General features: G+C 42.3%; 1 protein-coding gene across 8 annotated transcripts in view; it reads right to left on the reverse strand.

Annotated features, from left to right (window-relative positions):
• Positions 1-1,360: 1,360 nt before the first annotated feature.
• LOC116519180 (chromodomain-helicase-DNA-binding protein 2-like) overlaps positions 1,361-24,266 on the reverse strand; it is a 76,246-nt gene continuing 53,340 nt past the window's right edge. For 3 of the 8 annotated variants that reach the window (XM_032232929.1, XM_032232927.1, XM_032232930.1), the window contains 12 exons: positions 23,574-23,615; positions 23,231-23,370; positions 22,054-22,192; positions 20,982-21,132; positions 20,556-20,672; positions 19,730-19,858; positions 18,692-18,832; positions 17,632-17,810; positions 17,017-17,128; positions 16,018-16,222; positions 15,013-15,256; positions 9,296-12,158 (listed from right to left, as the gene is read on the reverse strand). In XM_032232929.1, the coding sequence (XP_032088820.1) occupies positions 11,828-12,158; positions 15,013-15,256; positions 16,018-16,222; positions 17,017-17,128; positions 17,632-17,810; positions 18,692-18,832; positions 19,730-19,858; positions 20,556-20,672; positions 20,982-21,132; positions 22,054-22,192; positions 23,231-23,370; positions 23,574-23,615 (1,930 nt within the window). In that variant the 3' untranslated portion in view covers positions 9,296-11,827. Of the gene's footprint in view, positions 1,407-1,490; positions 1,613-1,816; positions 1,964-2,128; positions 2,241-2,368; positions 2,616-2,843; positions 3,031-3,432; positions 3,533-3,796; positions 3,964-4,103; positions 4,169-4,280; positions 4,515-6,056; positions 6,150-9,295; positions 12,159-15,012; positions 15,257-16,017; positions 16,223-17,016; positions 17,129-17,631; positions 17,811-18,691; positions 18,833-19,729; positions 19,859-20,555; positions 20,673-20,981; positions 21,133-22,053; positions 22,193-23,230; positions 23,371-23,573; positions 23,616-24,266 lie in introns of those variants that run through there. The other 5 variants (XR_004256634.1, XR_004256633.1, XR_004256631.1 and 2 more) reach the window with 5 other exon arrangements.

The following is a 24,266-nucleotide window of genomic DNA, read 5'->3' on the forward strand; positions in this document are numbered from 1 at the left end:
TAAAAGTCTTCAATATTTTCAAAACAAGAAAACCATCAAGTTAAATGACCTCAGGGACAACTATTGAAAAAAAAAAAGACAGAAATTCCATTTTTTGAAAAACTCAACTTTTAATGTACAACAATCCGAAGTATATGAGCTCAACCATAGAAAAATTTTATACATATATTATAAACAACATATTTACATCAGAAATCATTTTTCTGATGTATAACTTAAAATATAACTTAAAATTAATTACTGCATTTAGTCACAGGGATGTCATTTTCCCTTTAAGTCGCTGACTTCACAAAATTTGGGGCTAAAATTCAGTCCCCTTGGTGGATCCAGTTCTTCTGACCCACTTCCAATTCTTACAGTCCAAAGCTCTACAGCACTGTATTCAGGCTTTCTGGTTCCAGCATTGATGGCCCTGTAACTGGTGTTTCCTCGGGCCAGTCTAGCTCTTTCCGTTTGCATCTGTTTCTGGGCCTCTAGGTTTTCCGGCCACTCCAGTTATACTCTGGATTGTTCTTCTGCTCCAAGGGCCTATCCAGAGGTGACCAATGCTCAATGGAAGACGACACCAAGCAGAGATTTCTGAGGAACTGAAAAGTGAGGGTCAGGGACCTGGGAGTGAGGAGGGGGAAGGAGTTCTTCTTTTGCACAAGATGTTCCCTTTCCTTCCTTCTCTTTATTCATATTTGTATACGTTCCATTCTACTGCACAGCACCACAATACACACACACACTTCTGTTCTTACCTCCTGTTCCTAGGCTCCCTTTTTGCTAGCTATCTTGTATAACTTGTGTAATTTCTTGGCGTTAAATACAGTAAACGTGGAGACAAATACCCATAGATTCCTGAATGGAGGTGAACAGATATTTTAATTTTTCTCTTTTTAGGAGCTGGGCCAAAAGCATGAGCTTTTTATGCTGGAGGAAAAATATACCCCAAACAAGCAGTGATGGAGAGATGTTTTCTTCTGGGGCCCCCAAATCCCCTTTTACACCCCCTCTGCTTCTAAAAATGTCTTGCTTCAAACTTGAGTCATGAAGACTCCCAAGATAAAGTCTGTAGATTTTGATCTAAGCATGGCATGACCCAGTCTGCTGCTTCTCTCTTCCTGGGAACATTTGTTCTTTGGTTTTCTAGGAGTTTGGACAAAAATGTGGATTTTTCTTTTTAAAAAAATACTTTTTCCACAAAGAGGAATTCAACACAACTCAACGCAACTCAACTCAACACAGGCAAATCACCGTCTCCATACTTCCTGCTCAGTGAGGATTTTTAAACATTCTTCAATGTGGTCTCCTATGTGGAGCAGGCAACTCCGCATGCCCTCCAGCTGATCTTCTTCTGTCATCATTTCTGTTGTATCCAGGTGCTTCAGTGACTTTTGTACTGGCCCCATCAGTTCTTGGCACTTGGAAGACACAAAAAGAAAAGCTTTGCATTAGTCATACATCAGAAGGATGCCAGAGGAAAGGGAGACCCCAACGGAGGCTACCTTTTGAGGCTTGGGGCCCTCTTGGACATTTCCCCGTTGGGTTCCTAGAGAAGACTCACAATGTTCTCCTCCTCCTCCAGGTACTCCTGCTCCCAGTCTTCTCCCGTGGGGCATACAGGAGTCTGTGGAAAGACAAGAGGAGATAGCATCCCTCATAAAACAGCAAATACTCCTGGTCCAAATACTCCTTTTCCCAATCTTTGACAGGCCCACCTCCTGCCATAGTGTGTACAGGATGCTGACAGGACTCTGGTTAGGCCTTGGCATCTATAGGCTGTGAAAAGATTTTTCCCCATTTTTAAACATTTAGCAATATGGTCTCCTACCTTAAGCAAGCAACCCCAGGTTTCCCTCCACTGGTTTTCTTCAGATGTCATTTCTGATTTGTCCATGTGCTTCAGTGATTTTCTTTATGGTTGTTGTCTTACCTGGCTTCTTCAGTGCCTTTTTAAGGGTGCCATCAACTTTTTGCACTGTGGGGGACAGATAAAGCAAAAAGGAAAGAAAAGAGAGGGATTGGAGAGAGAAAGGGGGAAGATAGAAGAGAAAGGGAAATTGAAGATTAGCTGGGCAGGCAAATCACCTTTTCCATATTTCCAGGTCAGTGTAGATTTTTAAGCAATCCTCTATATGGTCACCTATAGCCAGGAGGTAATTCTCGGTTTGCAGCAGCTGCCCTTCCTCTGTCATGGCTTCTGGGTTGTCCAAGTGCTTGAGTGCATTTTGCACTCTCCCCATCAGCTTTTTGCCCTGTGGGGGACAGAAAAAGCAAAGTTCCTCATTAGAATCGCACGTCAGAAGGAAGGCAGAGGCCACCTTTTGAGTCTAGGGGCCCATTTGAATTTGGGGGAGGGGATCTGCTGTGGGCACCCTCTCACCTGCAGCAAGCTCGAGTCTGGTTGTCTGCTGTAATTGTGTTCCCTGTTGTACTGATCATAGGTGAGTTTATCAGAGAGGATACTGAGCTAGATAGTTTCCTGAGTTTTCTGAGCTCCGATATTGTGCTCCGTGTGCCTGGCAATCCGCATACCGGTGATCCCTGTGCCATATTGTATGGCTGGTACCGGGTTTTGCTCCAATTTGAATTGGCATTGAATTTGGGATTCTTCTACCATTTGGTTTGTCCTGCATGATAAGGAAGGGAAAGAAGCTAGCACTCTTTCACTAGAAGACCAAAGATCTCATCCAGAGTCTCCTGCCTGCAGGAATCCTCGGATCTAGCTTTGCTTACACTGTAACCGCTTGGCTCTAGTAAATACCTGCCTTTTACCAAATGCAACTCAACAGTAAATGGGGACGAGACTCTTTCTTTCCTAAATGCCCAAGCTGGGACAGGCTTGGTAAATCTCTCACCCGTATGGCTGAAATGCTTTCCATGCTGGTGGTATCCCTGAATCTGGGAAGGGTGGGGAGATGGCTGCTGGAGATTTTGACCATAAGGGTTATGGGAGGCAGGAGACTTCGGAGTATCTCAACTGGGCCCAGGAGTTTCTGGATGGAGCCGCTTGCCATATGTTGCCTCTTCCTTCTTCTGTTCCTGCTGAGCAGAAAGACAACATCATCAGAAAACTCCAAGGTAGAAGACCTCCAAGATCCCCATCAGCTCTACTCTGACTGATTAAAAAAGGGCCAAGTCCGGCAAAAGGAGCAGGAGGCTCACAGAGAATTACAGGCCCACCAAGGAGTGTGCCAGAAGACTCAATGTCCCCTGAGCGTTGAAAGGCTACCAATCCTAAAGATAGGATTTCTCAACCTCTCTTCTACAACCCAACATCTGGCTCTTAGGACAGCCATGACAGAGCCAGGAGCAAAAAGAAAGAAAGAAAGAAAGAAAGGAAGGAAGGAAGGAAGGAAGGAAGGAAGGAAGAGCACAGTCCCACCTAAAACTCTACTGCATTCTACTACCCAACACAAACATACACTCACACTCCTCTGTTCTTACCTGCTGTTCTTAGGCTCGCTTTTGGCTGGCCATCTGGTATAAGGCCTTTAAGGTCCCAGCGTTAAAAATGCTAAATCTGGACACAAATGCCCATAGATTCCTGAAAGAAGATGAGGAAATATTTTAATTTTCTCTTTTTAGGAAATGGGCCAAAAGAGAGAGAGAGAGAGAGGAGATAGAAAGGGAAAGAAGAGAGAGAGAGAGATTGGAGAGAGAGGGGGAGATAGAAGAGAAAGGGAAAGAAGAGCGAGATTGGAGAGAGAAAGGGGGGAGATAGAAGAGAAAGGGAAAGGAGAGAGAGAGAGAGGGAGGGAGGGATAGAGAGAGAGAGAGAGATTGAATATTAGGTGGGCAGGCAAATCACCTTCTTCATATTTCCTGCTCTTTTTGGATTTTCAAGCAGTCCCCTATTCGATCACCTATTCTGAGGAGGTATCTCTGTATTTCTGCCAGCTGCCCTTCCTCCGTGATGGCTTCCAGGCCGTCCAGGTGCTTTAGGGCTTCTTGCATTGGCCCCATCAGCTTTTTACACTATGGGGGACAGAAAAAGCAAAGCTCCACATTAGAATCGCACGTCAGAAGGAAGGCAGAGACCCTGATTGAGGTCATCTTTTGAGTCTAGGGGCCCCTTTGAATTTGGGGGAGGAGATCTGCTGTGGGCACCCTCTCACCTGCAGCAAGATAGAGTCCAGTCATCTGTGGTGCCAGCAGGGCTCATATGGCTGGTACCTGCATCCTAAAAAAGATGACCAGGGAGAAGAAAGGGAAAATTACTTTTAGTAAATGCAACTTCACTGCAGATGGGGAGTCTTTCTTTCCTAAATGCCCACACTGGGACAGTCTCTCACCTGTGTGGCTGAGATGCCTTCTCTTGGGCTGGTGGTCCCCCTTTATCTGGGAAGGCTGGGAAGGCTGTTGGGAAGAAGTGAGCCTAGGTAGCCAGATAAAGCATCATTCAATGCATGTTCAATGATAGCCAATTGCAAACTGTGTGCAAGCAAAGTATTGCTATTTCTGCTGACTGCCAGCTGACTGCAGGTCGAATCTCACAAGGCTCAAGGTTGATTCAGCTTTCAATCCTTCTGAGGTAGGTAAAATGAGGAGGCATATTGTTGAGGCCAATATGCTGACAATGTAAACTGCTTAGAGAAGGCTGTAAAGCACTTGGAAGCAGCAGTACTACTACTACTACTACTACTACTACTACTACTACTACTACTACTACTTAATACTACTTAATACTAAATACTACTACGACCACCACTGTTACTTAATACTACTTAATACTAAATACTACTATTACTACTTACTACTACTACTACTACTACTACTACTACTACTCCTTTCTACAATCTTTGTAACCAAGCGATAGATATTTACCTGCAGAGTCCAGGGCATGCATGAAATAGCTCTATAGGTAGCTTTTTATCCCTGGTGTAGCCAAGATGAGATGCAGAAATCTCTTTTGGATCTGTCTCTAGTTCAATGACTCACCTGACCTTTTTAAAGGATTGGGAAGGGAGAGGTATCAAGGACCAACCTGCTGCAAACCAAAACTACCAGCTTCTAATAGCATACAGCAAAAATAGAAGTTATCCCACCGGGATTATTTACCTTTGGGGAAGTAGATGTCTTGTTTTTAGCCATGTCTACCTTTAAATGAACTTCCTAATATCTAATAACCTAATATACCTAATATCTAATACTAACCCCACCACCACCCAACCCCAAATTCCCTCTATCTATCTTAATACTAAATACTACTACGACCACCACTATTCCTTAATACTAAATACTAATACTACTACTTACTACTACTACTACTACTAGTTTCTACAATCTTTGTAACCCAACCCCAAATTCCCTCTATCTATATTATACTATATACTATATAATATACTATATCTATCTATACTAACAACTATTTCAAAAAACATTGAAACAAATAACCAAGCCTCTCTAATATGGAAAGGCAGGATCTGAAAACCTGAAATGGGCCAACTGAGATGCAGAAATCTGTCCCTAGTTCAATGATTCACCTGACCTTTTAAAAGGATCACAAAGGGACAGGTATCAAGGACCAACAAGCTGCAAACCAAAAGCTCCTCCTTGCTGGCCAATTTGGTGGCCCTTTCTTTATTTGTGTAAACCCTTTCCTGTATAGAGTCACCCACCTTCCTGCAGTATTTCTGGGGCTCTGGAGAGGGACCATCTTTATACTTCAATGGGGTAATTTTCTCACGGACAGAAATGATGTACCACTTGGCCCTCCTGGACTGGTAGCTTCTCGCAGGGTGCAGAGGGAAGCTGTCATAATTAGGGCCTTTGCACAGATTTGATTTATGCCCTAATTGTGCCTGTTTGTGGACAGGGAGGCCCCCTTCATGGTCACTCAAGTCCTAATTGCTTCCCATTTGGACTACTGCAATGCACTCCACAGTGGGCTGCCCTTGAAGGCATGCAGAAATGATCCAGAAAGAAGCAGCATCCACAGCTTTGGGCACTCGCATCGTTCACTCATGCTACACCAATGTTGCACTAGTTTCACATATCTTTCTGGGGTGCAATTCAAGTTTCTGCTTATCACCCTGCTCTCTCTCTGTGTGTGTACCAAGATTGTATACCTTAAACTGTGAAAGCAGCTCATCGGTTGCACTTGTGGATGGTTCATTTTCTCGTGTCTCAGCCAGGCCTAAGATTTCCTCAATGTCCAATTCCTAGAAGTGGGGGCAAGAGTGCAATTAGACGCACACCAATATGAAATATTTAATATTGTCCTTCTAAAGTTTTGATATGGAAATGAATTGGATTGAGTTAAATCTCTGCCTATTTCAAATGACATCCCAAGGAGAATTAAGGTAGCTTTTTATCGCTGGTGCAGGCAGGTTTTAGGGAAACCTTTGAAAGTGAGCTCATTCTGCTCCTAAATTGTGAGCCCTATCTGACCATCACAATACCAGAAGGACACCCAGGTATACACAAAGCCTTGTTTTTCTATGCTTCAAGCATGAACATCTTTCCTGTTTATTTATCTTTTTAGAATGTGCAACAATTTGAACACATACTAAATCTTACACATGGTCCTCTTGCCATTTTAGGCCCTTCTGTTTTTTTTTTTTTTTATCAGCTGCCTATTGTCTTTTCCCCTTACTCCTTGGTTGGCTCCAAGAGAAATCAATCATTTTTTTGTACCAAGAACAATCCAAGTTCTTTCCCCCAATTTTCATTATCTAATTCTGCCCTTTTCATCCCAGTTTCACCATGGGTAATACCAGTGGTGGGATTCAGCCGGTTTGCACAACTTCGGGAGAACCAGTTAACTTTCTGAGCAGTTTGATGAACTGGTTGTTGGAAGAAATCATTGGTGTAGAGAACCGGTTGTTAAATTATTTGAATCCCACCACTGGGTAGTACCCATTCAGCAAAAAGACACAATGGTGTAGCCACTAGATGGAGATATTTGCTTGTCTCTTCTCACATTTTCAGATGCCTAAGAAGTCAAGATGGATGTCTCTCTCTGCCCACATTTAGCTCAAAAGTACCATGAGCAAACAGTGGTGTGATTTCACTAAAATTGTAGGTCAGAATGTCTGCCAAGTCATGGTTCATCTCCCAGTACAGGTAGTCCTCGATCTATGACCACAATGGAGCCCAGAATTTCTGTTGCAAAGGGAGGCATTTGTTAAGTGAGCTTTGCCCCATTATATGACCTTTCTCGCCACAATTGTCAAGTGAATCACTCCAGTTGATGTTAGTAACCTGGTTGTTAGGTGAACCTGGCTTCCCCATTGACTTTGCTGGTCAGAAGGTTGCAAAATATGATCACATGACCTTGGGACACAGCAACGGTCCTTAAGTATGGATCAGTTGCCAAGCATCTGAATTTTGATCACATGATCATGGGGATGCTTCAAAGGTCGTAACTGAAAAATGGTCATAAGTCACTTTTTTCAGTGCCGCTGTAAATTTGAACGGCCACTAAGTTGTAAGTTGAGGATTTCCTGTGTTGTCTCCACCAAGATGCTTACAATCATCCACCTTCTAAAGTTTTAACTGCAATTGCTCTGAGAGTTATTGCAAACTTGCACCACATACATCACTATCAAATTGCATCTGTAATGAAATCACAAAGCAGGTGATATTCTGTGCAAACAGGTGATTTCTACTGTGGCCTTTGTGATCGTAGGTGGACATCCCAATACATTTGGAAAAGAAAGATAGGAAATCTGATTCAGTATTCAGATGTCCCAGGTTGGCTGCCATAGTTTTCATTTCATTACAGAGCCTGATAATATGGGGCGGGGGGGGGGGGGCATGATCTCCACACAGTGCCTGGTTGCCAGGTTTTATTACCATTGACCCTATTTTGATGGCATTTCAAGAAAGGTGGCTTGGCATAAAAATCCTAGATGATAGGGAGATCCCAGGAATGAATGACTGTGAAGTGGGAAGATTGTCTTGCCTTCATAATTAATAAATACTTGGATAAACCTATGGCACTCATTTCCATTCAATTCTGAATCACCCCCATCCCCCAAATTTCCATCAATTATCTCTTATGGCTTCTTCCAAGCTGTGACAGAAGAACTACACTGCGATTTTTAAAAAATGTTTCTGCCTGAGTAGTATTTAGGGAACTGGATAAACCATATAGGGAAATCTTTGGATGATTTTATACAATTCAGCAATGGAAACCTGAGTTATCACCCTGTTTGCAATGAAGAGAACTCACCCTTCACGTGAAATTTTCCTTAAAAATGGTTTACCTCACAACCCATGCTAACTACAACTCCTATAACCCCCAATCAATGATGTCACTGCAAGAAGAGGGGGATTTTAATGCAAATTAACTGGCCATTATCAAAATGGCATTTCATTTTAGCGTTTCTTTCATAAATCAAAATTCTTGAAAACAGTAAAATGTAACAAATTGGGAGGTTTTTTCCTGTCATCTTTCATTCTCTTCAACTTATTTCTTCAATTATGGTGAGCTCTAAAACCGTTTCCCAGATATCGTTTCTTAAACCTCTAATTAACAAAGCACTTTATTTTTTATTATCTTCAGTCAAATTTTGGCTTCTGGGTGAATTCAGCCGATGAAGACCCCAGAGGCTCTGAATGAAAAGCTGAATAAAGACAGGGAAAGCGTATAACAAACACACTGCCTCCAACATATTGCATGTATGTGGAAATTGTATGGGGTGTTATGATATAAATATTGTAAATTATTTATTGATTTGAAAAAGCTGCAAATAAATTTATTTTTCTTCCAGAAACACAGTCCTGAATTTCTGTTGATGCAATCTTTAGGATGAAAATATGATATGAACCAGATCATCTTTGTTGTGTTTGTTGAATTGGCTAGTTCACTGTAAAATCCAGCTCACCTTGCTGCCAAAATAATTACCAAATTCAGAAAAACAAAGATCAATATATATTTTTTAAATGTGTCATCAGCTTTCAGTTAAGTTTGTGATGGGGAGGAATATCTTAGGTCACACGTACCATTTGGCCTCATTTCAAATTCCTGCATTGAGATCTTTTTCAAAGTGCTGGGATACTTTTCAGAGATCAATTTGATGTCAGAAGCAGAAAGAAAAAAATAAATCCAGAAAATGTCAAGCAATATGAAAAAAAAGAGGTGAAGAATAAGAACAAATGACTGAGGAAGATTTTGTTTTTACTATCTAGAATCAGGCTTTTAAGCTGAAGTAATAAAAGTCTTCTATATTTTCAAAACAAGAAAACTGTCAAGTTAAATGACTCAGGGACAATTATTTCGGGGGGAGGGGGGACGAAAGCCAAAAAATGCAATTTCTGAAAAACTCAACTTTTAATGTACAACAATCCAAAGTACAGGAGCTTAACCATAGAAAAAATTTAATACATACTTTATAAACAACATATTTACATCAGAAATCACTTCAACAGTGGCAAATTCCTTTGTCACAAATATAAATTAATATTAATTACTGTATTTAGTCACAGGGATTTCATTTTCCCTTTAAGTCCATGACTTTATGCACTAAAGTTCTTCTACCCCAGATCTTTGGATGTGTGTCTGCGTGTGAATGCGAATTGAGTAGAGTTATGCTAGCTGGATGACTGGTAGAAACCAAACAACAGCCAGAATCTTCTCCTTCAATCTTCCAATAAACCTTCATAAATTCATCGAATTAGGCACACACCCAGAATTCACCCTCCCACCAACATTTTGTAATTCTCAAACCAGGCAAGAGAACATAGAAACATTCTGGATTTATTATTTCATCTAATGCTCACAATTCCATTGCAAAAATATCCCCTCCTAAAATTATGGGGCCCAAATACATTTCAATCTTACAGGAATAGGGCGGAATTTAGGAGTGAAACAGTAGCCATTCTAATTCAGTAACAATCGGAAACATATGGGAACTTAGGGGCGAAATAGCAACTATTCTAATTAAGTAACAATTAAAGAATATATCAGAAAAGTGAAAGTATTCCACCTGAAAACTATCGGTCCAAATATTTTACCTTTATGGGAACATGTCAGAGGTTTTGAGTGAAATAGTAACTATTCTAATTAATTCTATTGTAATTAAGTAACAGTTAAGAAAACTATCAAAAAAATTTGAAAGTAGCCCCTTGAAAACAATCACCCCCAAAATATTTTGTCCTTATAGGAAATGTAGGAGTGAACTAGTAACTATTCTAACTAATTCTATTCTAATTAAGTAACAATTAAGGAACCTACTCAATGCTAAGGAGTGAAAGAATTGTTTTAATTAAGTAACAAGAATTTGTGGCTTCCCTTTCCTGTTGGATATATTTGGAATTCACATTTAGTCAACCACCCTGGGTGAAAATAAAAGGACCTTAAAACAAACTCTGTAGTGCCTTTTTTGCAACCACAGTTAACAGGTGAGATGTAATAGAAGAAGTGTGTATGACACACTCAGGACACAAGTAGACCAACATAGAAAAACACCCATCTAGAAACTTCGAAGATAAACACTTGGTCTGATTCTTTCCTTCTTATTTCACCGATAAAGATTAACACTAAACAACTGACTTGGCAGTGGAATATCAAAAATGATGGCTCAGGATTGTTGCCGGGGGCACAAAATTCATTTAAAAAGTGCTAAACACAGGGATGCCACTTTTCAACATGTATTTGGCCATTTCATTTTTAAAAGCAGGAATTTGGAGCTAAGTGCAGACATCTGCACATACATATACATTTCGGGGGGGGGGGGGTATATCTGTCGGAGTTGCGTTTTTTTTTCTTTGTGAAGATGCTTCTGAGAAAGATCATCAAAGAATAATTATGACCCAGATTTTTGCCACCTGTGTATAAAATTTCCTTGTGGGACAAAACTCCATGTTTCTCTTCATTCAATGAGAGGCTTCCTTCATCTTGCTTAGTTCACTGATGTCTCCTTTCTATGGATGAAGCCATTGGGGTTTTTGACCTTTCTAACCAGAAGTGCTAAGTTGACCATCTTGAGATGTTCATGGAATCCTGTCTGAGAGGGACCCTTCTGTCAGCTCCTTTCTCCAAGCCAAATATCTGGTGTTCCCATGGGTCATGAGAAGGAGGAGAAGGAGAGGGGGCAAAAAGAGCTCCACAGTCAATTTTTGAATACTGAAGTCCCCCAATGCCATGGACATACTGTCCTTCTCCCTCCTTCACAACCATGGAAATGGAAGTTCTGCCACCATTTAAAACTGTTCTTTGTCCACAGCTCTACTTTGTTCATGTAGTGCCATCAAAAGTTGCTAAGGCAAAGAAAAGCATGGAGAAGAGAAAAGGAGGGACCAGATCATAAACCATTCCTTCTTCTTTTGTTTCTTTTTCTGGCCATCTTAAGTCCATAGGCTTCCAAGTCTCTGCAGTCTTCAGTAAGAGTTTCAGGCATTCTCATCAAAAGTTGGTTTCACCATTCTGTAATTCAGTCTCACTCCTACCCTCCCCGACGACAATTTTTTATTCAATAGCTGTAGCTGTTGTGGTTTTCTCTATCATCCCCTTCCAACAGCAAATCGAACCTCAACTCCAAAGTCATGTAGCTTTCGCCTCCTTCTGTATCCTACACAGCCTGTCTGTCCATTCCATGAAATGTCCAGAACTCAAGTTGGCATTATGGACACAAACACAAAATCTTCATTCCAAAACACAGGGGGTAGACTTGACCTTGTTCTCCAGCACAGTTCAGCCAGCATACTGATGGGAGGCAAATTTGGGGCTAAAATTCAGACCCCTTGGTGGATCTATCTGACCCACTTCCAATTCTTACAGCCCAAAGCTCTACAGCACTGTATTCAGGCTTTCTGGTTCCGGCATTGATGGCCCTGTAACTGGTGTTTCCTCGGGCCGGACTAGCTCTTTCCATTTGCATCTGCTTCTGGGTCTCTAGGTTTTCCGGCCACTCCAGTTATAATCTGGATTGTTCTTCTGCTCTAAGGGCCTATCCAGAGGTGAGCGATGCTGGATGGGAGACTTGACACCAAGCGGAGATTTTTGAGAAGGTGGAGAGCGAGGATCAGGAAGCTGGGAGTGAGGAGGAGGAATAAGTTGCTTGTAATCAGCCGATTTGTCTGGGTGGAAAGGCCTGTAATGGTCAGATGGCCCTTGCCCATGATAATTCAAGGGAGGTCTATAGTCAGACATCCTCCGATAATCTTGTTGGTAATTCTGGGGCCGGAATTCATCTAACCGTCGTCTTTTGCCTTCATGGCAGTACCTGGAGGGGAAAGAAGAAGAACTCAAAACATTCAACTCAACAGAAGAGGCAAAAATGACCGTATCTAGATCTTGGGAGGCTAAACTCCCTCTGGTGCCAAAGGCATGGAAGAGAACAGGAATGTCAGCCCAGTTCAGCTGTATCTGGACACTAGAGGAAGGAATTAAGATGGACAAGAGCAGAGTTGGAGCCCAAGCCTACACACTTTGTATTGTGGGTCATGATATCACATACACTTACAAAAAGAGGCAGACTCACAATACAAATCTAGAACGTGGTTGAGGGGGTGCATAGATACCTCTGATGAATGAATTCGAGATTGTTAAGAGCACCCACAACCCCAGCAGACAAGCTATTTGACTGCTGAATTGCTTTTGCTGTTAGGAAACTTCTCTATACACTGACGGCTTCCAAGCCTGACGTTCTCCTTATTTCTAGATTGGATCTTTTTTTTAGCAAGCTCACCTCCTTCCCTCAACCATTTGTAATAATCAAAGATATTCAAAGTTACCCTATCTGAATGTTGTTGATGTAAGAGGGCTGGGAGATTAGGCATTCAAGGTTCCATTATTAGACCCTACTGACCCAGCTGTCCGGTTCAGCGTCACTGCAGGACACTCATGGGTAGCAGAGCTCCGTGAACCCAGGCCAAATTCTCATTGTTGGAGGGGCTAAAGTCACCCAAGAGGTGATGAAGAAAGGAGGGGCAGCTTGCAGATTGCTGAGAGCCTCGGATCTGCTTGATCCGAGGCTTTCTCCCATTCAACAATAAAGAGGAGGGGTAGCCATTATGGCTACCATGAAGCTGGGACAACAGAAGGAAGAAATGTGCTGGAGCGGTTTACGAACAGTGGACTGGAACTGGGTGAGGTGATTTTCAACTTCTATGCTAGAGATTCAATCCCAAAGACAAGAAATTTGGAAAGAAAGATTCTCTAAAGTGGCAAAAAAATTGGTGAATAAATACTCAGAGAAAGATTACAAACCTGAAAGAAAGTGAAACCTAAGGGGACAACACAAAGTTTTAAAATATAGAAAGACTGGATTAGAATATTTTATTGGTAATATTTTGAAAAGGCATTTTAAAATGCAGGGAATATTTTTTTGACTATTGGAAGAAATTGTTTGAAGAAAATCACAACAGCAATCAGCTGTTAGATTTTGTGTAACGTTGACATCTTAGGCGAAGGTGTCATCTACTGGTGAAAAGGATGTATATTATATATTTACAAGGCTGGGAATAACTGCAATAAACTGAGGCTTGACAAAGCAGAAAAGAGAGCAAATAAGAACAACACCTGGAAGACTACCTTTTTGCATATTGTTTTATCCTTGTTTGCTTCACGCCTGGAGGGGAACAAATTGTGAGACTTCTGAAGATTTCTAAGTAGAGTGGGTTACAAATACCAGGAATTACAATTGAAACTGAAGAGTTGACTATGTGGCTCAAGAAGACAAATGGGAAATCTGATTGATCACCTAGGATTATAAATGTTGTCTGATAATACTAACATGTTAACTTCAAAATTAATATTTTTATTTATTTATTTATTATTGTATACTTTATTCATTAAACATGAAACTCAGCCAACTGAACATTCAAAAATGCATTACAAATACTTTATTTATAAATTATTATTATTATTATTATTATTATTATTATTATTATTATTATTATTATTGTTGTTGTTGTTGTACAATTGTATCACAGCGGCCAGTTGTTTCGCCGGATTTGGCATTGGTTACTAGTCGGGCCCCACCCAGGGGCCTAGGACGTCGTAACGTATTTTCGTAATATGCGTGCAGATCCAAGCAGTGCGGCTTTTTGCATTTGACTGATGGTGATTTTGTCAATTTTTAACTGTTTTAAATGTAATTCCAGTGCTTTTGGAATAGCACCCAGTGTGCCAATTACCACTGGAATTACCACTAATAATTATTATTATTATTATTATTATGATTATTATTTTAATCTTTGGTGAGATTCACACCCTTTGGGGATGGTTGGTAACTCAACAGCTCGAGTCCTAACCAAGGACCTAGGAACTGTTAAGGTAATGTCGGAGGATATAAGCTGTTCCAAATAGGGTAGTTTTTTTGTAGAATCAGAATGTTCAAGTCTGATAAATTTAGAATTTCCAAATAGTGAGGTAGCCCTCTAGGTATTGCTCCAAGGGCTCCAATTACAATCAGGACAACACACAATTTCTTTTTCCACAACTTTCACTGAACTTCAATTTGCAAGTCACGGTACTTTGTGATTTTTTCTTGCTGCTTATCTTCAATTTGCGCATCACCAGATATTGCAATGTCAATGAACCAAACTTATTATTATTAGAGTATTATTACTGTAACTATTATTAATATTACTACTAACAACCCTACAGTTCTAGGAGTCCTTGCAATCTCCGTTCCAAACCTCATACCATCCCAATCAAATGGTTGTCCAGCCTATTTTTGAAAGGTTCTACCGATTGAACACCCACAAGCCCAGCAGGCGAGCTATTAGCCACCTAATTGCTTTTGCTGTCAGGAAACTCTCCTTATTTCTAGGTTGGCTCTCTTTTTAAGGAGCTCCTACTTCTCACCCATAGGCCAGGCGTCCCTACCTCCCTCAACCATTCGCAATACTCAAAGAGACTCAAAATAACCCCATCTGGGCATTTGGGGTGTAGGAGGGCAGGGAGGTCAGGCTTTCAAGGGTCCGTTATTACACTCTACCAACCCTACAGATCTAGGAGTCCTTGCAATCTTCGTTCTATGATCTGGCTGACAAACACCATTCACTGCTTTTGGCTTGTTGACTCCTTTAGAAGCCCTACAGCCTAGCCGAATGACCTGCTTAGCACCTCACCTGTAGTCCGGTTGTCCGCGGTAATTGCGTTCACTGTTGTACTGATCATAGGGGCGTTTACGAGAGACATTGCTGGGCTGGTAGTTTCCTGAGCTCCGATACTGTTCTCTGCGTGCCTGGCGATCTGTATAGTGGTGATCCTTGTGCCAGCGCTGCTCGTATGGATGGTATCGGTTTCTGCCCCAATTTGTATTGGCATTGCCACTGTAATTAAATTTGCGATCCCTCTGCCATTCGCTTCGTTCTGCATGACAAGGAAGGGGAAGAAGCTAGCACTCTTTCACAAGAAGCCCAAGGATCTTATTCACATGGACTTTGTTATCTGTACTTCTGCCTTTGTCTACGATTCATTTAATTTTTATCATCTTTTTTTTAAGAGAATAAGAAAAAGAAAGAGGAGGAACACAATAATAAAAGTATCCACAGCAGGAACTGCCCATACAGAGTTAAAATGAGAGGCCCTTGAACTATGTAGCCCATGTGGTGCCAGTAAGGGGACCAAGGATGATCATGCATTGCCACCTTCCACCAACTCAGGATGCTAGACGGGACATCAGGAAGAAGGGCAAAGCTTTTCTGTTTTTCTGGCAGATCTGCCATTACACCTCCAGCCCTGCTTTGCTTTGGTGGCAGCCTGCCTTAAAACATGGGGAATATAAGAAGGGGAATGACTGCAAGTAGAAGTGCCAACCAGAGAAAATGGTTGAACGATCCAAGGACAGAGGCATGGGAATGGAATGAGAATGCCCACCAAAGAGGCACCAAATTCTGGGAATTGTTACCAAAACAACTAGTTTGGCTCACATTGGACATTAACAAGATGACCAGGGAGAAGGCAAAATTAACAGGTTTATGCAGGAACCCTCAGATCTAGCTTTGTTTACACTGTAACCACTTGGCTCTAGTAAATACCTGCCTTTTACAAAATGCAACCTGACTGCAAATGGGGACGAGAGTCTTTCTTTCCTAAATGCCCAAGCTGGGACAGGCCTAATAATCTCTCACCTGTATGGCTGAAATGCCTTCTATTTGGCTGGTTGTAGTTCTCTCGTGGATGTCCATGCATCTGTGAAGGGTGGGGAGATGTTTGCTGCAGCTTTTGACCATGAGGGCTATGGGGGACAGGAGATACCGGAATATCTCGACTGGGCCCTGGAGTTTCTGGACGAAGCCGCTTGCCACTCGTTGTCTCTTCCTTCTTCTTATGATCCTGTTGAGAAGAAAGACATCATCATGGGAAAACTCAAAAGGCCAACAGTAACAATGATTTGGGTCTTATTAAATAGGATCTGGGAAGGATGGCTGGAGAATATTTGAGGGCCTCTTCTAGAGGAAAGGGTTAAATAAACAAACAGAAAGAAAAGTGAAAGCCAAATTAAGGCTTCTTCATTTGTGACCAGAGTTGTCTTCATCATCAAGGTTTGCTAGGCCAGCCCCTTTTGGCTCCCCAGGGACCCCCACAGTTGCATTTGTCAGGCAGCTTGAAGAAAAAGCAATGCAACTCCATCAATGGAGCCTGGAGAGCCACTCGTCTGACATGGTATAGGGTCTCCTGCTTAAGCAGGGGGTTTGGCTAGAAGACCTCCAAGGTCCCTTCCAGCTCTACTCTAGCTGATTACTAAAAGGCCAAGTCCGGCAAAAGGTGCTGGAGACTTACAGAGAATTGCACTCCCATCAAGGAGTGTGCCAGAAGACTCAACGGCTTTGATCCCCAACCTATGTCCCCAGAGCGTTGAAAGGCTACCCCTCCTAAAGATAGGATTTCTCCTCCTCTCTTCAACAACCAAATGTCTGGTTCTTAGGACAGCAATGACAGAGCCAGGAGGGAAAAGAAAGAAAGAAAAAAGAAAGGAAAAGGAAAGCAGAGTCCCACCTAAAAGTCTCAACCAGAATTCCTCTAGTTCCTGAGGTTTTCTTTTCCACAAGATGTTCCCTTTCCTTCCTTTTTATTTATATTTGCACCCCTTCCATTCTACTGCATAACACAAACATACACATACACACCTCTGTTCTTACCTCCTGTTCCCGGGATCGCTTTTTATTAGCCATCTTGTATATCTTATGTAATTTCTTGGCGTTAAATTCGGTAAACTTGGAGACAAATACCCATAGATTCCTGAAAGAAGGTGAATAGATATTCTAATTTTCTCTTTTTAGGAGCTGGGCCAGAAGTGCAAACTTTTCATGCCAGAAGAAAAAGATGCCCCAAACAAGCAGTGATGGAGAGATGTTTTCTTCTGGCGCCCCCAAATCCCCCCTTACACCCCCTCTGCATCTAAAAATGTCTTGCTTCAAACTTGAGTCCTGAAGACTCCTAAGATAAAGTCTGTAGATTTTGATCTAAGCATGGCATGACCCAGTCTGCTGCTTCTCTTTCCGACTGAGAATGCTTGTATTGTGGTTTTCTAGGAGTTTGGACTAAAATGTGGATTTTGTTTTAACATATTTAACACATTTCTAACATATTTCCACAGAGGGGAATTCAACAAATGGAGACTGCATCTCATTTGTAGCATTGCAGCAGGAATTGGACTTGTGGCTACATAGAGATTCTAGGCTGATTCCTTTTTTAACTCCATCCCTGAGAGAGATTGAAAATTTGGTGGGCAGGCAAATCACCTTCTCCATACGTTAAGAACTTCCTGTTCAGTGTGGCTTTTCAAACATTCAGCAATGTGGTCTCCTATCTTGAGCAGGCAACTCCGAGTTTGCTCCAGCTGGTCTTGGTCGTTAAGTCCTCTTTCTGGCTTATCCAGCTGCTTCAGGGACTTCTTAACTGGCCTCATCAGCTCTTTGCACTTGGGAGGCAGAAAAAGCAAAGCTCCGCATTAATCGCAGAAGGAAGGTGAAGAAAAGGGAGACCCTGATTGAGGCCACCTTTTGAGGGTAGGGGCCTATTTGAATTTGGGGGAGGGGGTCTGTTGTGGGCACCCTCTCCAAATGACAGCTACAGGAGTCTTCAAAGAAACATCTGGAGCCAAATGCTATCAAGCCCCAGTTTGCTGGGCAAGATCAAGGAAGCAAAAGCTATCCCAAATTTGAGTATCGGATATAACACTCGTCTGGGGAAGCCATACAATCTTGGAGACCATGCGAGAGATTTCCCATCTTTCTTTAGGTGAATTCATTAAGGTGGAGGAATATTTTTCTTTCAATCCAGAGTATGACAGTAGCACTGCCCTGTGGTCATGTGATCCCCTTTTGTGACCTTCTGTCAAAGGGGAAGTCAGATTTACTTAACAATCGTATTACTAATTTAACAACTGCAATGATTCACTTAACAACTGTAGCAAGAAAGGTCAAAAAATGGGGGCAAAACTCACTTAGCTAATTTCCCACTTAACAAACATAAAGTCTGGGCTCAGTTGTGGTCGTACTTTTACCTGTTTATTTGTTTCTGACCTGAAGAAAGTCTGAAGTCTTTTTTTGTGTCCTTCCCCACCCCTCTTCTTTTTCTTCTTCTTCTTCTTCTCATTTTTCCACTTTCCCCCCATTTGATCCCCATTCCCTATTTTTAAATCTTTTGGGGTTGGTTAAGTTGGCATTTTATCTTTCATGGAAACTTCATAAAGAAGAGGCAAGCTGATTTCATAACTAAACTGAGTCAAAGGGACATTTTCTGCGGTCAGCAACCAGCCCTCTTGGACATTTCCCCATTGGGTTCCTGGAGAAGACTCACAATGGTGAAGGTTGCATGGTCTAAATCATCCTCTTCCTCTTCTTCGATGGGGACAGGTTCACTTCCTGCCGTAATGTGGACAGGACCCTGACCCAACGGTTTCTTCCCTTTGTTTCCAGGTTTGGCTTCGGCGCCTTTGGGCTGTGAAAAGACAAGAGGAGATAGCATCCCTCATTAAAAAGCACAGAATGGAAAGTCACAGATGTGCCAATAAGGAAATGAAAGAAAAACTAAAACAAAAAACAAGGGTGGTGAGAAACTTGCATTCTGCTGCCTGGAGTTTCCAGGCGATTCCTTTGCCCCTTCAGACAGGGCTCTCCATCTTTATGATAATAAAGTACAGGTCAAGATTTACTCTGTCCAGTCATGTCCGACACTAGGGGACAGTCTCATCCCCCTTTTTGGCCAAAACTCACATTTGCATGCTTTCGAACTGCTAGGTGGACAGAGGAGGCAAGTAATGGGAGCTCACCCATTATGTGGAACGTGGGTCTCGGAACCAGGCTGTCAGCCGTCCAGCTGACAAACCCAGCGTCTTTAACCGCTGAGCCATTGCGGCTCATTTTTGTGATAATGGGACTTCCTAAACGAATGGAATTGCACAACCCTCTCGTGACTAAAACCGAGAAATATGCATTTCACTTTCTAAAAGAGATGTAATCTTCAGCATCCTTCGATTGTGACTGACTTGGGACAAGTATCTATAAATGAATTGTTTTTAGCTTTTTGTCTTTCTGTTCTGAATGGCCAGAGATGTAAAACAATGAAGAGAAATACTATTATGTACCCTTTTGCATTCCTCTTTAGCAAGAAACCATCCACCTTTCACTGGTCTGGTGGACAGTTTTGAAAGATAGTTAGCCAACTCTCAAAACTCACTCCAACTTTTTCTTCCTAGACCAGACTGGTAAACAGAATCACTGCAGTTGTTAAGTGAATCATACAAAATCAATAAGCCAATCTGGCTTCCCTCACTGACTTCCCTTGTTGGAAGCTGGATGGAGAGGCAAATGGCTCTCCACCAGTGCTCATGCTTACCTTCTTCTGTCCTTCTACTGACTGATTGTCTGGAGGCTGTGGAGAAGAGGCTTCATTTCCAGGCTCCTCCTTGATTTTGGGGGGTTTGTTTTCTTTCCGGATCCGGGGTTTCACATTTTTGGCCTTGTCCTAGGAGAGAAGAACAGCACGTGAGGGCACAGATGATCAAAAACCCTTCCTTGCTGGCCAATTTGGTGGGCCCTACCTATATTTGTGCAAACCCTTTCCTGTGTAGAGTCGCCCACCTGACCATCTTTATCCCTCAATGGGGTAGTTTTCTCACGGACAGAAATGATGCACCACTTGGCCCTCCTGGACTGATAGCTTCTTCCCAGGGAGCAGAGGGCAGCTGTGACAATTGCATGAATTCGATTTATGCACTAATTGTGCCTACTCGTGGACAGGCAGGCCCCCTTCATGGTCACTCAAGTTCTAGTTGCTTTCCATTTGGACTACTGCAATGTGGTCCACAGTGGGCTGCCCTTGAAGGCAAGCAGAAACTTCAAATGATCCAAAAGAAGCAGCATCCACAGCTTTGAGCACCCCATGGTTCACTCATGCTATACCACCCTACTCTGTGTGTGTGTGTTCGTGTGTGTGTGTTCGTGTGTGTGTGTATACCAAGATTGGGGAAGATGGATAAAGAGCCCCTTCCAGTTCCTTTACTTCCTTCCTATGTCCATATTTTCCACAACAAAGACTGGAAACTTGAGTTTTGAATGTGCTAACTTCCCAAACAATGCATAAGGCAACTTGGAACCCTTGATAACATAGCAGAAACAAACTCCACGTGATCAAACAGAGCTTTCTCAGTGGCAGAACTGACCTCCTCTGTCTTGTTGTCCTTCCTTTTCATATCTCTTTGGATAAGTTTCATCAGATAATCTACTCGCGCCTGGAGCTGCTTCCCCTGTGGCTTTTTATCTGTCTCCACTGGTAAAATCTGGGGATGGGTGGAGAAGGAATACACATAAAAGAGAGGGACTTGTTTAGAATCATCCAGCTGGCATTGTGTCCAAGGCAGGTCTAGAACTCACAGTCTCCCATTTTCTAGCCTGGTGCCTTAACCAGGACACCAAACCAGCTGTGTTTTATGAATGAAATCAATGCAAAAAACACTGCTTTTCAAAAGGCAGAACCAGTAATCTCCACATCCGATGCCACCGCTTCCTGCAGAAGTTCTTTTTTCAAGTGTTATAATTTGGTGTTGAATCTGTAAAACATTGACCCCCTCATCTGAAGTTCCTTGTACCTTGTCGGTGAGGTTCAGTTCTGGGTCTGACTTGATGAGCTCCCAGTTCCCACATCCGTGCTCATAAATCCCCCGCAGCAAGCAAGAGTCCTCTTCCACTCCCCAATCTACGTCGAAATGGGCAGATTTGACACGGCAGTTCAGACGGAACCTGCAAAATTGGAGGAGAGGACGGGCGAAGGATGACAAGCGATCCCACGCAAGGCGTCCCTTGTCAATAAAGTTCTACACCACCACCAGATAAGACAAAAGAAAGGCAAAGTTAGAGGTATGTGTGAAAGTGTGGATATGCACCCACAGGTGAAATTATCTCTTAAACCTCTTCTCACTAGTTAACATAAGTTTCACCTAAAGTGAGCAAAGGACCCTTCCTTAATTGCTTTAAGAAGGGACCGAATTCTTGTGAGAACCAGCTATCGAGACCTAGTTGAAAAAAAGGCAACACAGCCGTGGCCTGGAAAAGTCTCTTCTCTCTCCCTAAGTTATCTTCTCCCTGGAGAAGATGGGAAAACAAGATGGCTGGAAGTATCTAACAGAATAACAAAGTTGGAAGGGACTTTGGAAATCGCCTAGTCCAATTCCTAATTTAACTGCAGTGATTCACTTAACAATTGTGGCAAGAAAGTTTATAAAATAGGGCAAAGCTCACTTAACAACTGTCTTGATCAGAAACAGAAAATTTGGGCTACATTGTGGCCCTAAGGCAAAGGCCATTTGTAGAAGAACTGTCAAAGAAGACTTCAACAGTCAGAAGACCTGCTGCTAACCTGGTAAATTATCATGGATTGTTCCTTTGGTCTAATCCAGCAATTCTCTTCATATTTTCTCAAAAGGCAGAGTCAAAGTAATGGCTGCCTCTTCCGTATTTACATTTTAAAATCCGTTTACAAGTCTGTTCACATGTTTTTCCAACGTGAAGATCAACAGAGCATAATTAATAACATACTGCCTAAGGTGTCATTTTATTTAACAGCAATGTGTGAATTCCCCCCCTTCCAAATAACTTGTTTTCTTCTTCTTTTGGCCACTCATGGCTCACACACTTGCGCCTGTCTTAGATGGTTATGCTTACCTTGTCCTCTCCACTGGGTCACTGGGAATGGTCTGATGGAGCATTGCAAATTCCTCCTCGTGCTGAATAATCGCTTTCACGTTCACCTGGACTCCAGAGATCTTAATTGTGGGCCCCTTTCTCTTTCCCGGTCCTTTGCCTGAGGAAAAGGAGCCGCACAGTCACAATCAGATGGGGTGGTTTGGGAATCACATTTAAAGTGCATTCAGCACCTGAGACTTTAACATGTTCCCGTTTGGGGGCTAAAGTACCAGCCTGTTATTGTAGGAGAAGAGCAGGCAGAAGTGGGGAGGGTTAGCGTTAAACATGTCATCAGTTTAGAGTTCTTGCATGGCCACAAGTCAGCCTCTCTTGAATTCTGTTGACCCTTATCAGGTGACAATTTACTAAAGAACTTTATTTGACTACATTCTTGCATATCAGCTTGAATAAATCTTCTATGCTGCAACTTAACCTATGGTCCCAATACTTTGTACATGGCAATGATTTTGGAAAGAGAGGACAAGTTTTGGCATCATTTTCATTCTTTTCCCCCTCAAAGTTGGCAAACAATTGTGTATTTTTTTTAAAAAGACCACTATTCCCAACTGTAAGTCTTTGCTGTGATTCCATCTTAAGATGTGATCTCTGACTGTCTCTAAATGACTTAGCATCACCTTTCCTGGTTTATCCCAAAGGTGCTTTTTCAAGAGGCAATTGGACTTCCAGAAGGTTCAGCTGCCTCTTGAAAAAGCACCTTTGGGGCAAACATGACTGGGATGACTGAGAATCTCCATAGACATTTTCCTAATTTGATGGGAAGTGAAAAAATGGAAACTGAGAAATCACTGGGGAAGATCGATTAAGCAAATACCGAACCAATTATGTGATTATAAAGAACATAATTGCAGAGTTCAGGTTTTCTTAAGCATGAATTCTTCATGTGGTGCCGACTTTCTTTATCTAGAGCAGTGTTTCTCAACCTTGGCAACTTGAAGATGTCTGGACTTCAACTCCCAGAATTCCCCAGCCAGCGAATGCTGGCTGGGGAATTCTGGGAGTTGAAGTCCGGACATCTTCAAGTTGCCAAGGTTGGGAAACACTGATCTAGAGGCATAGGCTCAAAACCCTGGATTCTGAGCCAGGTCCCTGGGTTGACCACCAACCTTTTCCCATCACAGAAAGCCCCTTTCCTCACTTTCAGTTGGGTTCTCCTTCAGATGCTCTTCATACTCCTGCATGGCGGACGCACAACTGTTGTGGAGAAGTTCTCCCAGACGTTTCAGATCAGCTACCGATTTCTCTACCAGTTCGGCATCCCGAGCGAGGCATTCCAGTCTGGAAAAGGAGACGGTATGTAATTGACTCTCCCTCCCTCAACACACCCACAAATTGGATATTATTTTAAAGCACTTCCAGAACATGGATGGACTAAGAATATCTACCAGAAAACGATTAAAACAAAACAAAAATCACAGCGTGAAAGCAAATTACAGTTTATAATTTGGTGGACTGCACGTTCTCTATAATCTGTCACTCACCGCTCCAAAGGAACGCCAAACTTCTTGTACGCCTTGATAAATCTGTGGAATTTAAACAGAAAGAGCAACAACCATTAGAGAGGTTTGTTAAAGGCCTCGATTTCTTTTTCCTCTGCTTGTGGTTCTAGTCACGCCCCTCCTAAATTTAACCCCCTCCAGATGTGCCTCTGAGTACAACTCTCAAGTTGTCAAATATTTACAAACTCAGGTTAAGCCAAGAAAAGCTGCAGAAGCTTTCTTACAATATTTTCTTCCATTTTCTTCTTCTCATCGTTCCTATCACCCATCTCCTCCCACTTATGACTGCATGGCTGTAACTTTGTGCTTGTATCCTTACGATTTATATTGGTTGTTTCCTAATATCATTTGATTGCATATAGCAGTTAGACTTATATACCGCTTCATAGGGCTTTCAGCCCTCTCTAAGCGGTTTACAGAGTCAGCATATTGCCCCCAACAACAATCTGGGTTCTCATTTTACCCACCTCGGAAGGATGGAAGGCTGAGTCAACCCTGAGCCGGTGAGATTTGAACAGCCGAACAGCAGAACTGCAGTCAGCTGAAGTAGCCTGCAGTGCTGCATTTAACCACTGCGCCACCTCGGCTCTTATTTGTACCCTATGACAATCATTAAGTGTTATACCTTATGATTCTTGACGAATGTATCTTGTCTTTTTAGGTACACTGAAAGCA

The sequence above is a fragment of the Thamnophis elegans genome, chromosome 16 (genome assembly GCF_009769535.1).
Source record: "Thamnophis elegans isolate rThaEle1 chromosome 16, rThaEle1.pri, whole genome shotgun sequence".
Taxonomy (NCBI): Eukaryota; Metazoa; Chordata; class Lepidosauria; order Squamata; family Colubridae; genus Thamnophis; species Thamnophis elegans.